Source organism: Brachionichthys hirsutus, chromosome 3, assembly GCF_040956055.1.
Source record: "Brachionichthys hirsutus isolate HB-005 chromosome 3, CSIRO-AGI_Bhir_v1, whole genome shotgun sequence".
NCBI classification, from domain to species: Eukaryota; Metazoa; Chordata; class Actinopteri; order Lophiiformes; family Brachionichthyidae; genus Brachionichthys; species Brachionichthys hirsutus.
This window is the reverse complement of record NC_090899.1, coordinates 3,768,025-3,788,834: the sequence shown is the minus strand read 5'-3', so window position 1 is coordinate 3,788,834 and position 20,810 is coordinate 3,768,025. Positions and strand designations below refer to the sequence as shown.

Sequence of the window (20,810 nt, the reverse complement as noted above, 5' to 3'; positions counted from 1 at the left end):
TCTCCGGAGGAGTTTAGTGTTCAAGGAGCATGTTTGTTCTATTCAAACATAAGCCAGCCAGTCCGGAGAAAAAAATGACTACAGGGACGGATTGTAGGAAGAAGGGGAAGAAAAAGCGGCAACAGAAAGAGTGCACAAGCAAAAATTATCCATTCGTCGCGCTGACATTGCAGTCTTGTGCCCCGTTCTGCAGAAAGAGAAAATTGGAAAAATAAAACAAAGCCTCGCTGTCTTGTAAAGAGATTATAAATAGAGCTGTGACTACATGCTGTGTAGGAGCTTCTGCAAAAGCAGCTTTGATATATCGTCCCACGGATAAAGCAAAGGATTCCCCGAGTGTCCTTCCACATTAGTTATAGCGCAGTAAAATTGAAATCATCTCTCACACGGAATATCTGGGTCATTTATAAAGCTAATATATCGTACCTGGCATAATCTTGTGCCTTTTTAATGTGACCCCAGTAACTGTGAGTTAAAAGGACAACAGCCCGTGTCGTGTTCCCATTACAGCCCAGTTTCGGGTGGAGGTAACAAAGCAAAACTCAAAAGAGAAAATGCAGTGAATGACAGGCAACATCTGATAGAAATATCAAGTGGAATGTCATTACTGATGAATCAAAGGGCACAAAAGAGAGAGGGTCCCCCAATTACCCCACTATATGTCTCCTTCTGGCTGCCTTTCATTTTCAGAGGGAACTCGATTTGGTGAAAGAGGAAGAAGAGAGTGTGTGTGTGTGTGTGTGTGTGTGTGTGTTCTGATCAACTGAATGAGAACCCAATCAGGAGATGTCACATGAGGGGCAGAGATGAGAAAAGGTGTTAATATTTAATGTTTCAGGGACCCTGAATCTGGGCCTCCTGTCCATCCTCTCCCTCTCCCTTCCACCCTTTTTACCCAAGGCGTTGCAATTAACACACCCTGTCCCGTCCTGTCCCCCCCCGCCCACTGCTCCCTCCTTCCTTGAAACACAGCCCCTGGCAAAAAGAAAAAAAAGAAAATCCAGAGATGGGAAGAGAGAGGGGGTAAGAACTAAGAACTGAGGGGTACACAGAATTCAAATAAAAAGAGATGGAGAGTAAGGCCAAGATCGTGTTCAGCAGCGTGATGCAAAGTTCCGATGCACTTGAGAGGGACGGGGTCTTGAAGGAACGAGCAAGACGAGGAGGAGGGCACCGCTGCAAAGGCAGGCAGGAGCATTAAACTGGGATGAGCTGCAAAAGCTAAATTGGAGCAAAAACAGAAAGCAAAAGATGAACTGAGGGAAGAAGAGGGTCCCCTGAGAAGCTTTTCAATTCCCTTCAGTCCCTGCCAATTTATCAAGGTAAATGGACTCACTTTAATGGGCCAGAATAATATGCAATGTTTGGCAGAGGCAATCTGCCTGCACATGTAGCCGCTGATGTCGCTGGTGTCCATAATGGGTATTGTAATGAGGCGCATTCAGTGATGAGGCATTATAAATTCCTCTCCGAGACCCATGTAGGTGGGCAAAAAGAGGATGGATGGATGGATGCCAGTTGGATGACTTGAAACCGATTTGAAGAATTCAAGCGGCAAAGCCTGAAGTTACTCGGGTAGCTACTCAGGTTACTTACTGATTAACAGTCTGTGAAAAAGCTTCATATTTAAAGTACTAAAGTAAGTGCCGTTTACCTTTTCATACTGTTACTATTTGACGGGTTCGTTTTGGACTGCAGAATCCATCAGTATGCTAATGATTGTTTAAGGAGTGCAACCAACTGATAGTATCTACTCCGATTATTATTGTATTATAAAGTTCTACCTTATTTTATTCAAATAAAAAAACCCAGATATTTTAATGAATCTGGCGCCCCCTGAGGCCAAAAGCGACATCTACACCACGGCCTCGGGTAAACAACTTGATCTGGCGAACAAATTCGTTTTGGAAGAGGGTGGAGAAAAAAAAGACAAAAGGTAACACACCTGTTTACAAGATGCACGAGGATGATGTCATTTATTTAGTTCTAAGTAAGTTACTCCGATTCATAAACAGTAGCAATGGAGCTTTGTTGGAGGAAGAAAATAAAGTCATTTTTCACGGTGCAAATAGAATTTTTAAAAAGCAAATCTTCAAGAAAGGATGTTCTCGTGATTCACTTTGCCATGCTTCTGTCTGTCTGTCGTCGATCAAGCTCTTTGCGCCTCCAGGTTGTTTAGTGGCAGCAAAGCAGAGCAGAGCAGACCACGATTCTGTTCCGGCAGTGAATCTCATTTCCCAGAGGTCATTGAGAACAAGGTGGAAAAACTCAAGGGATTCATCTCTCAAAGAAGAAAGAAGAAATTCTCACAACGTCATTTTATTCAAATTGCTGAAGCGAGACCTGAGAGGCATTTGCAGGATAGCCTCTCAAGCTTGCGCTATTTATTACCATAGTGGTTTCGCATTTTCAAAATGAAAACCTATCGACACCTCTCTCTTTTGTAGTCGGGAGTGAATGTCGGAGAGAGGAGAGAGGCGAGGCAAATGGCTGACTCAGAGTATAAATAAGGGGAAGAGACATTAGGACTGCAGCTAATCTCGCTAAAAGGGTTTGAACAAAGTGCTGCCGTCTCGGCCCTCTCTCTTCCCCTCTCTCTCCCGCTCCGAATCAATTCATTCTGCAAGCCCTTTCCTTGCACACTGTACAGATAAATACTCCGTGTAAGGAAGCTCTTATGCCTATTTACTGGTATAAACAACCCACTGGAGCGCGTCCATTGCATGCGTCTCCCTAGAATACAAAAAGCTCTCCATGTATTTGATTCAGATAGGACAAACGGACGGGGACACATTTGTTCCATGGGGGGGGCGGAAGTAAGATTTGAGATAATGTGTAAGGTGAAGAAAAGGTGAGCGCAGCCATGCGTAGAGTATCTCTGTGGGTCTGACATTAGAGCCGTCCACACACACACACACACACATATATATATATGTATGGCTGCACAGAGCTGAGTGGCGGAAACACGCTGTACTGTGAGCCAATGCGTATTTTAATACAGATGATGAGTATCTCGTATCTATTTACAGAAGCCTATTTACAGTACGATCCCTGCGACGTTCACCGACCGAGTGAAACGCAACACAAGCACACCTGCCCGCCGTTCACGTCTCAACAGCGCGATTCGTCAGAGGCAAAGCCCCGACCTCCATGCAGGGAAGTCGCACCGAATTGTAGAACCCCGGTGTTTTGTTGGCCCAACAGAAGCGGCGGTTCCTGGGTGGGTGGGCGATGCACAAGCGGCACACAAGCTGAGGTCAACAAAATCAGGCCGCAGAGGGCCTGTGGGTAAATAACACCAAGATGCTACCGCAGGCGGCTTCCTGAGCTTAACCCGCCAACATTCACCAACCCTCCAGATGTTGGGTGCAACAACAGAGTTGGTGTTTTCTAAAAAGCAGTTGTTGTTTGGGTGGCGCTTTCTTCCCCACCTTTGCTTTCATTTAAACGGTGACGGCGTGCTCGCATATTCATATTTTCTTATTGCTTGACCCAAATCACGTTGTCTGTACCCCCCCCCCCCTTTACCTTTCCCCTGCGCGGTTTTCTCTCATTCTCTCCCTGTAGAGCGCTGAGTAGCGTGCTTGCCATGCTCATTTAGAAGCAGCCCTCCCTTTACCGCTAACGAGCCTTCATTTTGGCAGAGGGAGGGAGGAAGAACCCGGAATAAGGAGCACCGTTTTCACTACTTCAGCTGACAGCAGCTCCCTATTCAGCCCCCCCCCCCCCCCCCAATACCCGCATGCAAGGAACCACGCAAGAGAGAGCTGGAATGGGGAGAAAATGGTGGAACAAATAGATACCCACATCCCGATTAGCCTCCATTATCCACAGGCATCATTTCATAACTAGCTGCTAAGTCTGTGCGTGAGCCCGTGTCTGTTTAAAGTGCAGCCGTGTGCCGCGGCTCAGCCAGGATACACAAATCGGGTGTAGACAGCTCAGAAACCAGAGAGGATTGCCCCTTCTTTGTGCCCAAGCTGTTTGTGAAGAAAGGGCCCTCCTCAGGGGGGCCTTCAGCCGGGCGTGACAAGCCGGTACCACCAGTAATGAGATAACAGGCCCCTGAAGTACGCTTTGATTTTCTCTCCATCCCTTTTTCTGTTTCCTTATCCATCGCTCGATTTTTTTTTTTTTTTTTAATAAACAGCCCATCATGCTCAGCGGGCCGTTAAAGCCTGTGTGTGAGGGACAGATAGAGGGATAGAGCGGACTAAGATAGGGCGAAGGAGACATGCATGTGGAAATGAAAGCCTGAAATAGAGCATGTTTCTGCCAATGTATTCATCCTAATGGAAAACTGGAAGCCTTGAATTGGAAAAAAAGAGGCCAGAGAAAAAAAAACAAATGGAGGGCAGGAAGTAATCAAAAGATACAGATAGGGTGGGTCACCAGCCTCCACTCCTCCACCATCGTAAAATGGCCCGCACCTGCCCTCAGCCCTCGCACACGTCCGTCCGGCCCTCCCGCGTTAGACAAACAGGCTTTTACAGTGTTGACAGTGGAAACACTCCGTGTGAGGCTGAAAAGATACAGGAAACACCAACGTGAAGGTGAAGCCATTCATCGCGAGCTGGGACCAGACAACAAAAGCCTCATGGAGGTGCCCTTTCCTCTCTCTCTCTCTCTTCTCCCTTCCTTGTCCGAAGCACATTCATCTCGACCTGTGACCTTCATGTGACGCCGTCTTATCGGCCTCGTGTCTTCGTGCTACGCCGGTGATGTCTTTAAAGCAAACACAGCATCTGCAGCACATCGCCTTCTTAAATCGCCGGCGTAACGTGAACACCACGAGGCGTCGGCTATCGACACTCCATGTCACAGAGCAGAGTATAATCCGGAGATTTAGAACGCTCTGTCTGGCACTAAATCCGAGTCTGCTGCCCACAATACCTCACACACAGTTTAAACACACACACACAGACACACACAGTCACACACTCGCACTACCTTTTGATTGCCCTCCTCCCACCCAAGTTCTTTCTCCCCTAACGAACTACTCACCCCCAATTTCTGTCTTTTTGCCTATTATGTTGGATTAACTTCTAATGCTTGGATGAACGTCAGTAAGTGTGTGTGTGTGTGGGGGGGGGGGGGGCGGTTACAAAGTCACACATCAGTTCACACAGTCACTGGCTGGCAGACAGATATGGTCACAAGCCTATTGGCACAGACGCTTGGAGCCTTCTGGACTCCAGATACACAAGCGTACATTAAAATGCATGATCCAGACCTGCAATGCTGGAACAGAGTGAAAGGTGCAGCATCTAAACCAAAGCCCATAATAATCCCCCCCCAATCCCTCAGAGATATAATAATTCTAGTTCATTACCATTCGCCTGCATCTCTCTTTCTTTGTCTTGATTTTTAAATCCACTAAACTCCTTCCTTCCCCCCCAATAGGCATCCACTGGAATATATTTCCTACTTCACTTAGAAATTGTTATATGTTCGCCTCCCCCCCGATGCTCCTCCTGAGCTGCTGCAGACACGCTATGTCTTGACAGAGTAAAAAAAATGAGAAGTTAATATGGGTATGAGCCCCCTCTCTATGCCACTCATATTTTCTCTCTATCTGACACACACGCACACGCACACACATAGCTAACAAATCCTGGCAGCAGCTGACACCAAGTCTGGCACAGCGGTTGTGTGTCTTTCTGGTTGTAGTTTGGAACCACAGTGAGTTTAATTAGAGTGGAGAGCGACCACATGGCTGGCTGAGAGGTTGGTTACTGGAGAAACCCATCAACAGCCAGAAGGGTGCTTCACAGAATCACACACACACACACACACACACACACACACCAGCGGGCAAATGTAACTGTAAAATATTTATAGATATAGATACAGTAGCTATTCACAAATTTGTATGCAGACAACTTCCTCTGTCTGATTCCACTCGTGCGCTCAACTCAAAATAAAATAAAATAAAACAAATCCCACGTCGCACTGCGTTTTTTTCTTCTTCTGTGGTATTTTGGTGCACATGAGATGCATATTTTACTCAACTCAAAGAAAGTGAGCATTGCATTCCCACAAAGTAGTTTCTATTTTCTGCACCAACACTTGAAGACAGGCCAGAAAGATAAGCTGGAGATGATGAGATAGCGATGGGGGCTTCTCTCTTGCCCATACATGGGTAGGGCAAGGAGACGAAAGAAGCGCGCTGCATGCACGCGCCCGCGCACACACAGCATATTTCAAATATCAGTCAGCATATGGTCAAATCAAGCACACACTCTACGAGCGGCATTCGGATTACATGCTTTGCACACATAACTTTAACGTCAGCCCAGAGACACACACACACACACAGATGCGGACTGGACGTCGCCGGCTCCAGCCTGTGTCGACCTCCCGGCATTCCTTGCTAATCTTCACTACAATGGCACACCTGTCTTCTCCACGGTCTCCATTACCTCCACAGAAAATCTCCGGCGGCCCGGGAGGGCGCACACGGCACACTAAACATATTCATGAAGAAACGGCTGATCCATCGTCAGCCCTTCCCCTCAGTTGATCTGTTTCCATTGGGAACAGACATATTATTAAACAAGTCCAGCGGTGGTTCGTCTATGCTTTAGGGGGGTGTGTGCGTTACCGCAGTAACAGACACAGAGGTTATTGTCGTAGCTTGACAGGCATTATTGTTTAAACCTGGAAAAAGAGGGAGGGGTCAGGGCAGGTCAGAGATTGGAGCAATACAGGCCAGGGGGTGCATAACTAAAGCAGTGGGCAGGCAGGGTAGATAGGTAGGTCACACTATTATTATTATCGATTGCCTGACATTATGTGGATAGAGGGGGGAGTTCACAGAGAGTCAGAGACAGACGAATAAATTGTGGCTTGACTTCAAAGTCGGAGCGCTGACATCCAGCCTGCAGGGCCCGGAGCTGCTAAAGGCTGGATTAGAGGTGTACATAGACACGGACAGAAATAAACAGCAAGCCACATCATCATCCACAAGTTTCAGATTGAGACAAGGGATCATTTCAAAATCTTTATGAAGCTATACTTCTCATAAATCAAACATTTTTCTGGCTAACTCATTCAGACATCAACGGCTCAGCAGAGATTTTTTTTTTTTAGGAAGTACATTATTCCAGTTGCATAAAATTCCAATCTGCTACCGACTGCATTTTTCATATTCATTAATGCTTCATTAAGTCATTATTCATAGCTTGAATAGAGATGTAATTGGAAAAGAAATGGGGGACAACAGAAGTGATTAAGGAAATGAAGCTCAGATTTAAATATTCAGCATTCATTCTCATTCGGACTGATCGTGGGGACACTTGTCTGGTGAATCTGCAGAACGGAAAGAGCGAGAGAACATAAGTGACAGGAGAACAAAGTTGTCTGACAAGGATAGCCTCATGACTGTCCGATATGATACACGCGTTGCCCTGTGAGGCCACGCCTGGCGCAAGCCGCTCACCTGTGGGCATCAGGCCTGACACGGAGGCCCGCCATCCGTCACTGTCTGATAAATGATTGACCGCCCCTGTCTAGATGGCTATCATTCTAAGCTAACCGGAGCCGGGTGATAACATCTGGAATGTGTGTAACCTGAGAAAGACTAAACAAAATGCACCTCGACCTGCACGGACACGCAACGGGAACGGAAGACAGAGAAGCTGCGGGGCTGGGAAGGTGTGAAGGGGGCTAATAGCTGAGTGGCTTTGCTGGAAGAGATGGCAAATTCAAAAACAAACAGATGGAAAAACAGTGGGACGCCGTCACGGATGGAGAAAAAGACAAAGACGGGTGGTGAAAGGTTAGGAGGAAGGAGAGATGGGGAATGGTTAAACACACGGCCTGTTCAAGGTGGGCCTGGTGCGCCTACAAAAGCAGCAGAGACATAATAGGGGCTTCGTCTGACGGCGATGGAGGTAGCACCACCGGTCTATAAATACAAGGCTGAAGGGCAGGAAGTGGCGCAACGCTTCAGCGATGTACGACGTGTCCGCTCACAAATGGGAAAACTGGAAAAGCGGCAAGTTAAATCGAAATCGCAGGAGCTCCATGTAGCATGACAATATGTATGGAAAACAATGAAGAAGAAAGAAAGCAAAGCTAAATGAAGAAGTGAACAAAATTCTGTCTTCATGAAGTTAATGACAACAAGGCTAGCCATTTAACTATTTCAGAGAAGACTAAAATGGAGCTAAAAAGTTGGTCTAGCTTTAGAGATTAAAAACAGAAAAACACACAACTGCACTTCAACTGATGACAATTTAAGAACAAAGAGAACGGATTTGTGATTTTCAGAAAAAGAAATACGCGATGACAAGAAGGACAGGGTCAGATGGGCAGAGATTACCAGATGACAGACGCAGATAAGAACAGAGGGAGAAGAAAGAAAATGTCGCAAAGATATGCTCGCATAGCGACATCAAAGTGAAGCGAAACATGAGAAAGGAGTGAGCCATGGTGTTCTTGCGTCATTTTAATAACAATATGCTGCATACCACAGAAGCAGACGGTGTGGGGAGGCATGCGTTCCACGCTAATTTAAAAGAGATGCCACTGGAGAACCAGCAGCTAGCTGGCCGGGGCTTCAAAACGCGACTTTGCGTTCTGTGCATCTTTATGCAGATCAGACATTGAATAGCCACGCCCTGACATTCATTTAAAGGAATAAGATTTAGCCACCCTAATGCTTTTGGCTGTAGGTGTTTACTGGAGCAGATGGTGCAGGTATAGGCAATGCAAATGCTAATGGATTACGATAACAGAGGAAATAAAACATCATATGACAGGCCAGCCAAACAAGATGATGAAGCGTGTATGTGTGTGTGTGTGTGTGTGTGTGTATGTGTGCACGTTTATGTCTTTGTGCATGTGTGCAAAGACAAGACTTTTGGAAGTTCATTGGGCCGTTAAAACCTAACTATCAACACCTCTCCTACTCCGGCACCGACCGCCTCCTCCATCTACAAGCATCTGGCAAGGAAAGAGGAAAGCATGGATGGCTGGAGGACAGTGAGGGCAGACAGAAGGTAGTGGGCTGGAGGCCGTCCTCAATAATAAAATACAAAAATACAAAAACAGGCTGGCAACATTCTTCACATTTTTAGCCATTATTCAAGTGATGAATTTAAAGGTGGTGGTGACGGCGGCAGGACTTCCTAACAGCAACATTCACGAATTATTCATAACTCTGCGTCTGAATCACAGGCCTGTTTATGAAATATTATTTTTAATGAGATGTTAAATTTATAGTTTCCATTCTTACAACGTGGGTCTTCCTGATGTGAGCTTTTCTCTATCCGTCATGAAATGCCATAGCAGAAATGTTCACTTTTCTAAAGCCGCAGTCCGGATAATATACTGTGGTTGGGTTAGGGCCTGAGGGCAATTTCTGACATTTTCTATGGCAGGGAAGGGAAGGGACAGGAAGGAGTGGGGGGGGGGGGGACTGTCAAATCTCAGAAGAGGTGAGAAAAACTAAGAAACCTATGAGCCAAGGAATGTGGAAGCAGAATGACGGACAGAAGACGTGGAAGCTGTCCATCATCAGTTCCAGAATTTGCCGTGATGTCAAGTCTCCATCTCTGAAGAGAGAAAAAAAAAGATAGCTGGAGGGGGGGGGGCAGAGGACTCAACCATGGTATCTCCGTAATGAGCTGTAAACCAGGTGGCAGCAGAAGCATCGAGACACACGGAGGTACGACGAAAACAAGTGGAGGCAGATGGGCCAGAAAGACCCTGTAAATGAGAGACAATGTCTTCTGTAGATTAGAGGTATCAAATATATTTAGCATACAAGGACCCAGACGCTCAACAACCAAGCATTACATGTGGGAACAATGAGACAGAGTGGTGCTTAACCAGCTTTAGCATGCACACACCGCTACCAAAGCGCCAGGATTGCCCTTTGCTCAGACTTTAGCGACTTTACTGTGACAGGAAGTGAGGAAGCAAAGCATTGGAATATTTTGGTTTTGCTTTAAAGTTGCTGAACTCACTGGTGGCTGAACAGGCCCTCCCATCAGTCGAAATGAAAATCTGAACCAGAGGTCTTCGTAACAAGGAGTGTTTGGCAGCATTTATCCAAGCTCCTCCTCCCACCCACATGGACAATAATCATAAAACAACCTTTAACAGCTTATGTGTGTGTGTGTGTGTGTGTGGGGGGGGGGGGGGGGTTCCTCTGATTATTCATTCCATTTTGCTCACAAAGCAGCTGCTGCAAACAAACAGATTCACGCCGGTGTCAGCGTTATCTGTTCGCATGGTTTATAGGCAGACCCGTGGGCCGAGCCGGGCTTGGGCTGATTCCACGGTCCGGAGCCAAGCAGCCAAATCATTTGAATTTTGTCTCATGTTTTGTACTGGAGGCTTTGGCTGCCCTCTGTGAGTCAACTGACTGATAATCCACTGCAGGAGCCCCGACCACATAGTCAAATGGGAACAGACAGACGTAAATAAGAATAAACAAACAGCAGGGGAAGAGAGAGAGAGAGAGGGAGAGCAAGAGAGCAGTGGGATCCCCTCTTCCTCTGTCAGCACCACCACTTCGTTTACCTCGCTCAAAATGCTGCCACGGCCTACTGGGAGCACACAATTAAAAGAGAGATAGAGAGAATAGTGTGAGGAGAGGAGGAGGAAGTGTCCGAGGAAGGTTGTCCTTGGATACTTGGAATCGGCCGAAGCGAGGACAGGTGGCTAGCCACAAGAAGAATGCGCCATTGTTCAACAGACGTTAGCATCAGCTAGCCGCTGCTCAACTTCGACTTTTGCCTGTCCTGTAATGTCGATGGCGGATCGGCTACGATGCGTTCCAGGACTGTTACGCCAGCTGCCCTGTAAACCACGCCCACGCATACACACATTAACACACATACATGCCTCGTCACACTCACAGAGACACACAAAAACAGATTGGTTCGGGGTGGGGAGTGTGTGTGTGTGTGTGTGTGTGTGTGGGTGAGGGTGAGGGTGAGGGTGAGCCGGCGGAGGATGGTGTATTTTCTGGCTGGCTTTAACTTGGTGGCTTTGCTTGCCAGGGACAGACTGGATTATAAACCACCGGCTGGTGAACCAGAGGCCACAAACATGGTGGCACAAATGTCTGCAGCTCAGTCTCGGCTTGTGTCGCTCGTCCTTCCCAGTTTTGACACAAAAATTGTTGTAACGGCGACCCGTCAATTGAACAGGACAAAACTACAGCCGCTCTTACAAGAGCATCTGCACCTACACAGGCGATGAGCAGATAATAAGGACATAATCGACCTTAGCTGTTTTATGGTGACCGCTTTCCCCCCTCAGAGGCTACAGATCTCCTAAGCTGGTGCCATCGTTCCGATTTCGATTCTTCCGCTTGGGTTTTGCGGTTGGATGCTAAAACCTCTCATGTCTCCCGTTTGTGAGTCGTATACAATGCTTTGGTCAAAACGCCACACCTCCGTTTCGCCTCCCAATCCCAATACAGAAGGGGAATAAAGGGACACACCTTTATCGTGTGGCTGCACACCTTTTTGCGTATTATGCATTAAGCATGCATGAATTCATCCATGCACGTACAAGCACACACCTAGTTTGAGCGTTGACTCATTTAAGCATCACCACTCATCATCCTTTCCCTGTGCCTCACCGTGCCGCCCTCCTCCACTCCCATCACTCGACACTTCCTCACCATTCCTCTTTCCATTCCTTTCCTTCCCCTCTCTATCTCTGAAGTGTGTGCAATCAGCCCAGTATTAATACCTGCATTCCAACCACTTGCAAGGAATGTCTCGACAACGTAGCCCCGTTCAGGTGCGGCGATGGAAAGTCCTCGCTTAAAATCACGTAGGGAAAGTGCTGCAGTGAGGCGTCCCGGGGCTGCAGCCATCGCTGAACTGCAGCACGCTCTGATTTCATGTGCTCGCAGCTGAGCGGCTACATTTGGGACTCTTTCTGCTTCCAGTTCAGGCAAATTCATAGAATACGAAAGGCATACTCCATTTGCATTCGTATCAGCGTCACAGCGTATACTGGATCCATCAAGTTGCAGCACTTGTGACCGCTCAGCGCGCGCATCATTATTCCACTTAGTATTAAAACAAAAACACCTTAAATGTTTGACTTTGTACTACTTATTACATTAAACACTGAACTCAGCCATTTTGTGACATTGTTAAACATGCAAAAATATCTTCATTAAAATAATATTGATTTCCAGTCGTAAGTAGAAGAGAGAGAGTGATGGCGAGAAAGCTCCATCATTCTTCTTCCCTCCCACTGCCTGTCCCCCCCCCCCCCCCCCCCCTTTTGTCAGGCATTATTATTGAACAAGTCCTCTCTGCCCCCGCCATTAACAAACCCCACCCTCACACATGGCTCCCCACGCAAATGCACACACACACACACCAACACAGTGCCGTGCACACTCCCGAACTTCGAGTTGACGCAGGGAGCCGGTTTATCTCTCATGAATCTCCATGGAGACAAATATTGAAGTGTGCGTGTCTATTTGTGAGTGTGTGTGTGTGTGTGTGTGTGATGTGATTTGGAAATGGGATCAAAGGGGGTCCGCCTGGCTCGCTGTCCTGGACCTGCTCAGCCTCTTTCACCACTGTGAGGCAGCCAGGAGAGGATGTACAGTGTGTTCAGCTGACTTCTGCTCAATAGCCATTCAGTAGGGAATAATCATTAACTAAATTTAGTCCTGCGTCTGAAGCATAGCCACCAGGACAGAAAGCATGGAGCAGTGCGGTTATAATGAATTTACCCCTTAATAACAACAGGCTAAATCAGTTATGCACTCTGTAAGTCTAACATTATCCACACAATAACTATCCATCATGCTTGTTGTTCTGCAGATTGCAGACACGTAATTGGGAATCATTTAGCCTGATGGAGCCATAACTCAATTGAATACAATTGATTTCGGATTAAATACGTATATAGAGCAGAAGTAGCCTTGTACCTTTTTCCTGCAAGACGATTAGAGGACGCATGGCCGGGAGGATGCATGAATTTTGTATCAGTGCCTAGCAGAGATGAGAGAGAGAGAGAGAGAGACGATGGATGAAGTAAAGTTGGAGGAGGAGAGAGCTCAGAGATGAAAAGATAAGATAAGAAAAACAAGATGATAAAAGTGATGACTCACAGAGTTGGGCATAAAGCAGGGCGTGGTAAAAAAAAAAAAAAAAGGAGCCTGTCAAACCAATTCCAGGGAGAAATCTAAGTAACGGAGAAAAAAGACTTGCTTTAAAAGTTGAAGAACAGGAAGCGACTCGAGGAGAATATTAACAGCCCTGAAGTATGGTAACTTTACTCCTCTGCTCTTCTCTTTCAAAGTCAAGTTCACACAAGCAAAGACGAGCAGAAGAAAACTTCAGTGCCGTGGTCGTTGTTTTCTGCGGCTCAGGTAAGCGAAACCGCAATAAAACAAAGAGGAGTTGTTCCCTCCGGGGAGCTTCCAGACTCGGAAGCCCTGAGAATTGACACTGGATTTGTTCGCCGTTGAAACTCTGGCCTGGCGCTCAGGTAACACGGGGGGGAACCCCCTCTCCTAGCACATGCAGAAAAGAAGTCACAGCGAGCACCCAGCAGAACAGAGCGCTTGTTTGGCGACACAAATATGAAGTTTTGCACTCAAGCGCCTCGGCAATCCCTCCTTACGCAATCTCTTCCTTCCCAGCACGGACGATTAATGTTCCTGCTCCCATCTCTCAGCTCCCCCCTGGCCCAGTGTAAAGAGCAAAATCTCATTGTCAAACAGTGACCAGTCCCATAGAGGAGGTTAACCGCAGCTTCTTAACCATTAACTAGATAAAGTCAGGCAAAAGAGGCCCTGGAATGTTGTCCAACAGATGGAGAAAGGGCGATTGGACATGAAAAAGTGGTTTAGAAGAGAGAAAAGCAATCATTGTGGTTGGGGGTTTACCTTTGCGGCTGTGACTTGAGTACATTAGCTCACATTCCTACAGGTAAACCACAGAACATTCCGTAGCCCACTGAACTTTAAGTCACCTTGACCTCACGGTAATTGTAACGCAATCCAGACAAGGGAAGGGAAACTCATAATACTGAAACCACTGCTTAGGAAGCGAACCCAGGGCCAGATGCAGACTCCCATCATCCGGGTTCAAAGTGAGTGGAAGTGTTAACAATCGCGCATAGCCATTTTCTGACGTGTCCAATAAATGCGTTAAAAATGAAGGGATGGACAACTTAAGCTCAGATCAAGCGGGTGTTGTAGAAAGACGCGAGGCGGTAATGGAGCCTCGCCTCATGTGTGCACGCGAAGGAGGAGGGTGTCGGCAGCGACAGGGCTTTTTTTTTTTTTTCCCGAAGGGTTGAATTCAACAACTGCAGCTGAGGCAGCTGTTGGAGTCTGAAAGGCAACAGCTTGGAGAGCTCCCCAGAGGACGCTCTGCCAGCCAACAATCAGATGGAGGGTTTAGGGTTGGAGGGTTGGAGGGGCGCAGGGGGTTAGGGTTTCTACTCCAGCGCCAGAAAAATGAGCTCCTTGGCCACGGATCCAGGTTCTTCCATGGCATTCCGCATTCTTAATTGGTATTCCTCGATCCTGACGTACTCCGCCTGTCTGATCCTCGCTTGCTCACCCTCGTCCCTTTCATAGACTGTTTGATTGATCTGAACAACTGGACACAAGACGAGTGTTACAGAGGCCATCTTTCTGGGGCAGAGGTCCAGCAAGTGGAGCATCGTATTTAGCTTTCTGTTATGACAAAACCAGATATAAAAGCCTTTCCTGCTGATTTGTGCATTCCTACTCCAAACACAAGCAACAAAAACAGGATCTTGTATGTCTTACTAAGGGGGGGGCTCTCCTCCTAAATGGATTGGCAGCACTTAACCTCATCTCCCAAAAGAGCTGTGCAAATTTTCAATTTTGCTCCAACCCACCCACCATCCCCACTGCGTGCGCAGATGAAGAGACAAGGACGCCGATTTCCAAGGCTGCATTTTAAATTACCCATCATCATCATCATCATCATCTTCCTCCCCCGAGATAAGAATAACAAGAGCGCACGGTGGCAACACAATAGTGGGCAGTAATCATCTATCATCCCATCATCTCCTCCTCTGTCCGTCCCTTCCACGCTGCTTCCTTCCTTCCACTCTTAAAACTTCCTCCACTGACAACACAGCATCCTCCAAGCAACAGGCTGAACTAAACCACCTTTTAAAACCTTCTTCTTTCTTTTTTTACCTTTCTTCTATTCTTTACCTCGATAGTCACAACGATATGTATTTTTCACAACTTCAAATCGAGAGTCAAACAGACGGTGAGAAACACAGTAGCCGCACGCAAAGAGGGAGGACGGACATTCCTATTTTAAAATCACAAATAAAGGCCATAAAATCTGCCAAGGGACGACTCTGGGGAAGGGCGTAAGAACCCGAGCCAGTTCCCACTAAAAGTCAGTGGTTGTTTTTCTCACGCAAGCAAACAGAAACAGAAATGGAAGCTAAGCAAAGGAAATTAAGGGAGACAAGAGACAAAGCCAGTCTGGGATAACACACCTTTTGTTCATGGGAACCTGTGGAAGATGTGTGTGCGTGAGTGTGTGTGTGTGAAATAATCATAGCTTTGGCTGCTGCTCGTTTGAAGATGGATAAAACGATGAAAAAGCAGGGGGTTGATATTCCAAGACATGCTTAATAACCAGCTACAAACCAGGATTAAGCCAGAGCAACATTAGTGCTCCGTCAACTTTAATGTGCCTTTTCATGGCGGGTAATGAATGTATATGAAAAGGTTGATGAGTTCACATGTTCCTCTCAGAGCTCATTGATTACTTGAAGGACTTCCTGACCCCTTATTTAATCGGACTAATGTTTAACCAGTGTCCCCCGTGTTTACGGCTGAGTGATACCAAGTCAAACCGCAAGAATGCAGTCGGGCTTTACCTCTGGAGAAGCACTGGCGCTGCTTGTTTGTACGTGGATTACTGCCATTGACTTATGGTGAGGGGGGGGGGGGGGGGCTTTAAAGGTGGTAAAAGTAGCTCTTATCCACAGAAGCTGAGCTGGTGACATACAAACACACATTACAGTACGAGCTCCAACGTGTCCAGAGGAATGCTGCTAATTCCATCCCAGCGCTCTCCACCGTCATTGTCTCACACACACACACACACACACACAGACACACAACCTCAATAACTACAGGTCCACCATTCCAAGACCCACCCCCCCCCCCACGGGCATGAATGATAAGGAGGCAAACATGGACTTGTTCACCTAAAGCAGCCACCATCAATCTGTCACTCAGGATTAAACGAGCAAAGTTTTCCAGTGTTGCAATATGTGCAATATGCGGAATATATGCGTTCATTTGCAAAAGTGTGAGCGCATCCCTTCTGTGCATGCCGAAACACATCAGTTTCTTTGTGCAAAAAAAACAAAAAAAAACTAACACCAAGTGTCCCAGGACAGTTGCAGAAGAAGTCCCTTTGGCTTTTGTCTGCTCTTGGCTAAATGGCTCCTTTACCAGGCTAATACCATAATAATTACACATGGCTGCGGGGGGTTCACGTTTGATGCTGTACTGGGAGGGGCGAGGGAAATTAAAAGTCAGGAAATGAGTGTGGGAATTAAGGCGAAGATAGACAAAGAGCCTTGACGCTACATGTCAGACTTTAGCACCTTGTACTCAGCTGATGCTTGTCACTGTGATCCTTTCCAGCCCGTCTGTGACCACTTTGGAGTCTCTAAAGTTTAGCTTCATGTCCGCTTGTTCTTTTTACCTCCCAAAACACCAGGTCGATGGAATTAATACGCAGAGATAATGGGAAAAGCCATGCTTAGATGTGTGTTGGCAGTTTTCTGTTACTTTGAATAATTGTATAATAAAGACACATGATTATGTAAGATTGGTCTTTAATTATTTTACCAAGGCCTTGGGGCTTCAGTCATCCAAGTAGAACAGTTGGCTGAGTGAAGCGAAGAAGAGTGAAAACATCTTGCTTATATAGGCACCCATTCTTTCATTCTTAGAACAGGAAACAGGCGTTGTACAAGGGAAATTCTAAGTAACAATATGGAGATGCAGTCCATGAACCTTTACCACAAAACTTAGCTGCATACGAGGGTCTTTCGTTGAAGCGTACTTCCTGTCTAGCAACATTGTTTTTTCATCTTATCACACCTTTGCAGACAGTTATTTTCCTACTACCGTCCCTGTAGGTCAAAGTTACTTAGCATTGTTTAATCGCCACTTAATGATTATTTGATTGATCTTACAATTATCGATTATGTAATTGTTATTATACTTAGGAATTACTTTATTGCCAATACAGATGCCATGAGTTTTCGGCCACGTGAGGTTTCAGCGTTGCTGCAAAATCTCTTTCCAAATTGTGTCTCCAATACTCGAGTGTCCATCCAAAGACAGCGAAGACGGTGCACTTCAGCATGTTTCTGTGCTACCATGGGAAAAAGCGATGGCGCAAGAGCCATTTACCAACATGCCTGCGTGAGTATAGGTCAAGGGGTCAACACAATGGACACAGGCTTGCGGAGCACCTTGGGGCACCGTATGTCCATGTGTCACAACTACATGCATGGAGCTAATGCACATCTGGGTGTTACATGTCCTCTGGGTCTATTTTGGAGCACCTTGAGCAAACAATGCAAATCAGGGATAGTGAGACTAAGTTCAGTATGAGATGAATTTGGGGTGATCAACATCGGTCAAAAGAAATTGCGATAAAGACTGTCCTATAGGCTCAGATTTCTGACGCCACAGGGGTATGGCGAGAAGGAGGGGGGGGGGGGGGCACTGGCCTGGAGCTAAAAATTTTAATCAATGTGCCACGGCTGTACAGAAGGAGGTGTGAACTATACAGCGTCCAACATTAACACGACATTTTTTTTCACTAGGCATCTGTTAAAAGGCTCCACAAAAGGCTCCGGGGCAGACAGCAAAGCACAACTGTCTCCCGGGAGAGAAGGGAGGAGGGGGGCCATTGTAAACGGAGATCTAGAGAATAGTGGCGTGAAGAGAAGGGAGAATCCAAACTAGGTAAACTACGCTACGCATTCAAAAGATGCAACACTGCAAGAGAAGTGGAATAAGCCAGTGAGAGAGGAGGTGATAGAGATCTGAAGGAAAAGAGGTGGAGGTGGCGCGGGTAGGGGAGGGGTGGGGTTGCCCCGGAGCCCAGCACCGCCCTCGGTCTCCATCCTGCTTCAAAGCACAATCTGACCACACCGAAGAAGAACTGCTGTATTACGCATTCACAGCTGAGACAGAAACACAAGGAGGTTTTCAGCCAGCCAGCTGCAACCTCCCCCCAGCAGTGAAGAGCACCTCTCTGGGACAGTTAGTCCGGGAGATCAATTCTCCAGACGCACAAAATCAACAAGGCACTTTATTACACTTGTGGAGCGTGGAGGTAACTCGTTAAATAAATACACACTTGTGTTTTTGGCTGTAATCAAAAAAAATGTTTTCTTTGAAGACGATCACATAAGTCAAGTTGGATTTAAATTGGCTTAGTCTCTTCGGCAGCGCTCAAGGGTGCTGGGGGGCAAAGCCAGCCAGCCAGAGACGCAAATCCCGTAGATCAGACATCAAAGCTCTGGAACCCTCAACCCAGCAGCCAGAAATGACCGAGAGAAGGAGAACTTCAAAAGAAAAAAGATTCTCATTTCTCATTGTGTCTAATTATATGAATGAAGACGATTCAAGCATTTGTACATTTCTATCTACACTTGATTATGATTAATCGCGCTGTGTTTTATTGGAACAGTTCAGTGTGTGTGTGTGTGTGTGTGTGGGGGGGGGGGGGCTGAATCTTATTAGACTACAGGTTTGGTTTTAGAGTGCGCGGTCTCTGTCCACGAGGTGCGTAAATTAGATCCAATATTCACCACTAAATGAACCCTTAATGCCGCCAATTAGCGGGGATGGCGCATGTCGCAACAAGTGAGCCTTCTCATCGGAACTTTTCAATGCATTTCCAGATCCAGTCCAGTCTTCCACCCGCTACCGGTGAACTCTAGTCAGTCTGCCACTTTCTCAAACGTATAACCAATAACCAATAACCAATAATCGTTACAAAGCGCGAGTAACTTCAGCCGGGCAGGGCTCGTCCTCAGCCGAGGCGTGAAGTGGAACATTCTGCAGCCTGGAGCCATGAAAGTCTCAGCGCGCCCTGCACAACAGACCAGGCTTGATTTACGCACCGGGACGGACTTACCTTGGAATGCCCAAAGCAGCAAGGTGCACAAAAGCGGCGCGCGTCCGAGTGGTATCCCTCCCATGTCCGCTGTTCGAACTTTCTTCAAGTCAGAGTGTTGACTTTGTTTTTTTTGCTGGTGGCGGCTGGAAATCTGGCAGCAGCAAACCTTCTTTCTTGTTTCAATGCCCCAAAGCTTTCTGGATGTCTCTCCCCTCTCTCTCTCTCTCTCTCTCTCTCTCTCTCTCTCTCTCTCTCTCTGCTGGAGGAGTGCCTCTCTCCCTCACGCACGCACACACAGAAATCTGATGCTGGTGGTGGTCCTCTTGGTTTGATATATTTGCACAAAAGGTGACCCACCCCTCCTCCTACCAATACAACCCTCTCCTCCTCCTCCTCTTCCTCCCCTCCTCGCTTTTTCTCCCTCTCTCTCTCTCTCCCCACCTGACATGCTGTGAAAAGAAGTGCTTGACTAATCGTGCGCGGATTTCTTTTAAAAGTGATTGCATCAAGAGGCTCCTCTGACTCAGAGCACGTCCAACAACATGCCATTCAGAGGAAATACCAAAAGTCCAGCGACAGAGATTGAAGTGAAACGCGGTGCAATTAGCAGCTTTTTAAATGTCTTTTTTTTTATTCAATGAATGACAATGGGAAAGTTAAATATTTAATAGAAGGTAACTGAAGTACAGCAGGATATATTTATAAATATGTATTCATTTGATATTGCATGAGGATGAAACTGTTTTCGTCCTCGATGGCTAAAGGCAAATTAATCCGACTACTAAAAGGTCTCAATCTCAACCTGGAACAAAAAAAGGAACATGCTTCTACAGCCACATTTTTTTTTTGTCTGGGTGGACTTAACATGACCCCCCCCCCCACCCCCACCCCACTTCCCTTAACTTGCATATGCCTTGAATAATGATTTTCATTCTCGACGCACCGAGAGGCCATTTCTCTGGAGCAGGCTAAGCTGTCTGTCACTGACAGACATACCAATCATTCCTAGACATGTAATCCTTTTGGAATCAGTGTCGGTGTTTACAGGCTATGCTTCGGACTATTTGGGTACGTCCAGCTCAGATATTAGTTATTATGACTGAATAAGTGGCGTGCTGGCAACGTTATAATGCTAGTCTGGGCGCTGCGTCGACCATATGGACTTTATTTAGTCGAGTCCTTTAAGCGTAGGAGCCGAGAACCATAAACAGACGGTTTTCAGACTCGTGAGTTGTTTTAATGGCACCATCTAATCTACTTATCGTCTATGGAGACTGGTTGACTGTGGAGAAACACGACTATAACCGGCCATCCCTCTCCTCAGGTGATAACAGACGTGCATTCCAAACAAATCCGGTCCAAAAGAGTTGGTTCATATTTTCTGAGCTCCTTTCAACGAGGAGAGGTGATACTTACAACCTGCTCCGCGCCCCCCGCGCCCCACCGATGGGATCAGATAGATCACACACATACACACACAGCTGTCCTGGACATAAAGAACACACTGGCAGGAGAAGCTGTTTGGCGGGACTGGGGCAGCTAATTCTCCGAATGCAAATCTATTCTGAGCATTGACAGCAGGAGACGCAAAGACTTTCTGGAGACGTCTTCACATCAATAGAGCCACTCACATCGACCCAGTCATAGTTCTCCATC

The 20,810-nt window shown here is 46.7% G+C and overlaps 1 protein-coding gene across 1 annotated transcript in view; it reads right to left on the bottom strand.

Annotated features, from left to right (window-relative positions):
* Positions 1-19,580, bottom strand: part of bcam (basal cell adhesion molecule (Lutheran blood group)) — a 36,476-nt gene extending 16,896 nt beyond the window's left edge. The window contains exon 1 of the mRNA XM_068759282.1: positions 19,173-19,580. Within this exon, the coding sequence (XP_068615383.1) occupies positions 19,173-19,236 (64 nt within the window). The 5' untranslated portion in view covers positions 19,237-19,580. The remainder of the gene's footprint in view (positions 1-19,172) is intronic.
* Positions 19,581-20,810: the final 1,230 nt, after the last annotated feature.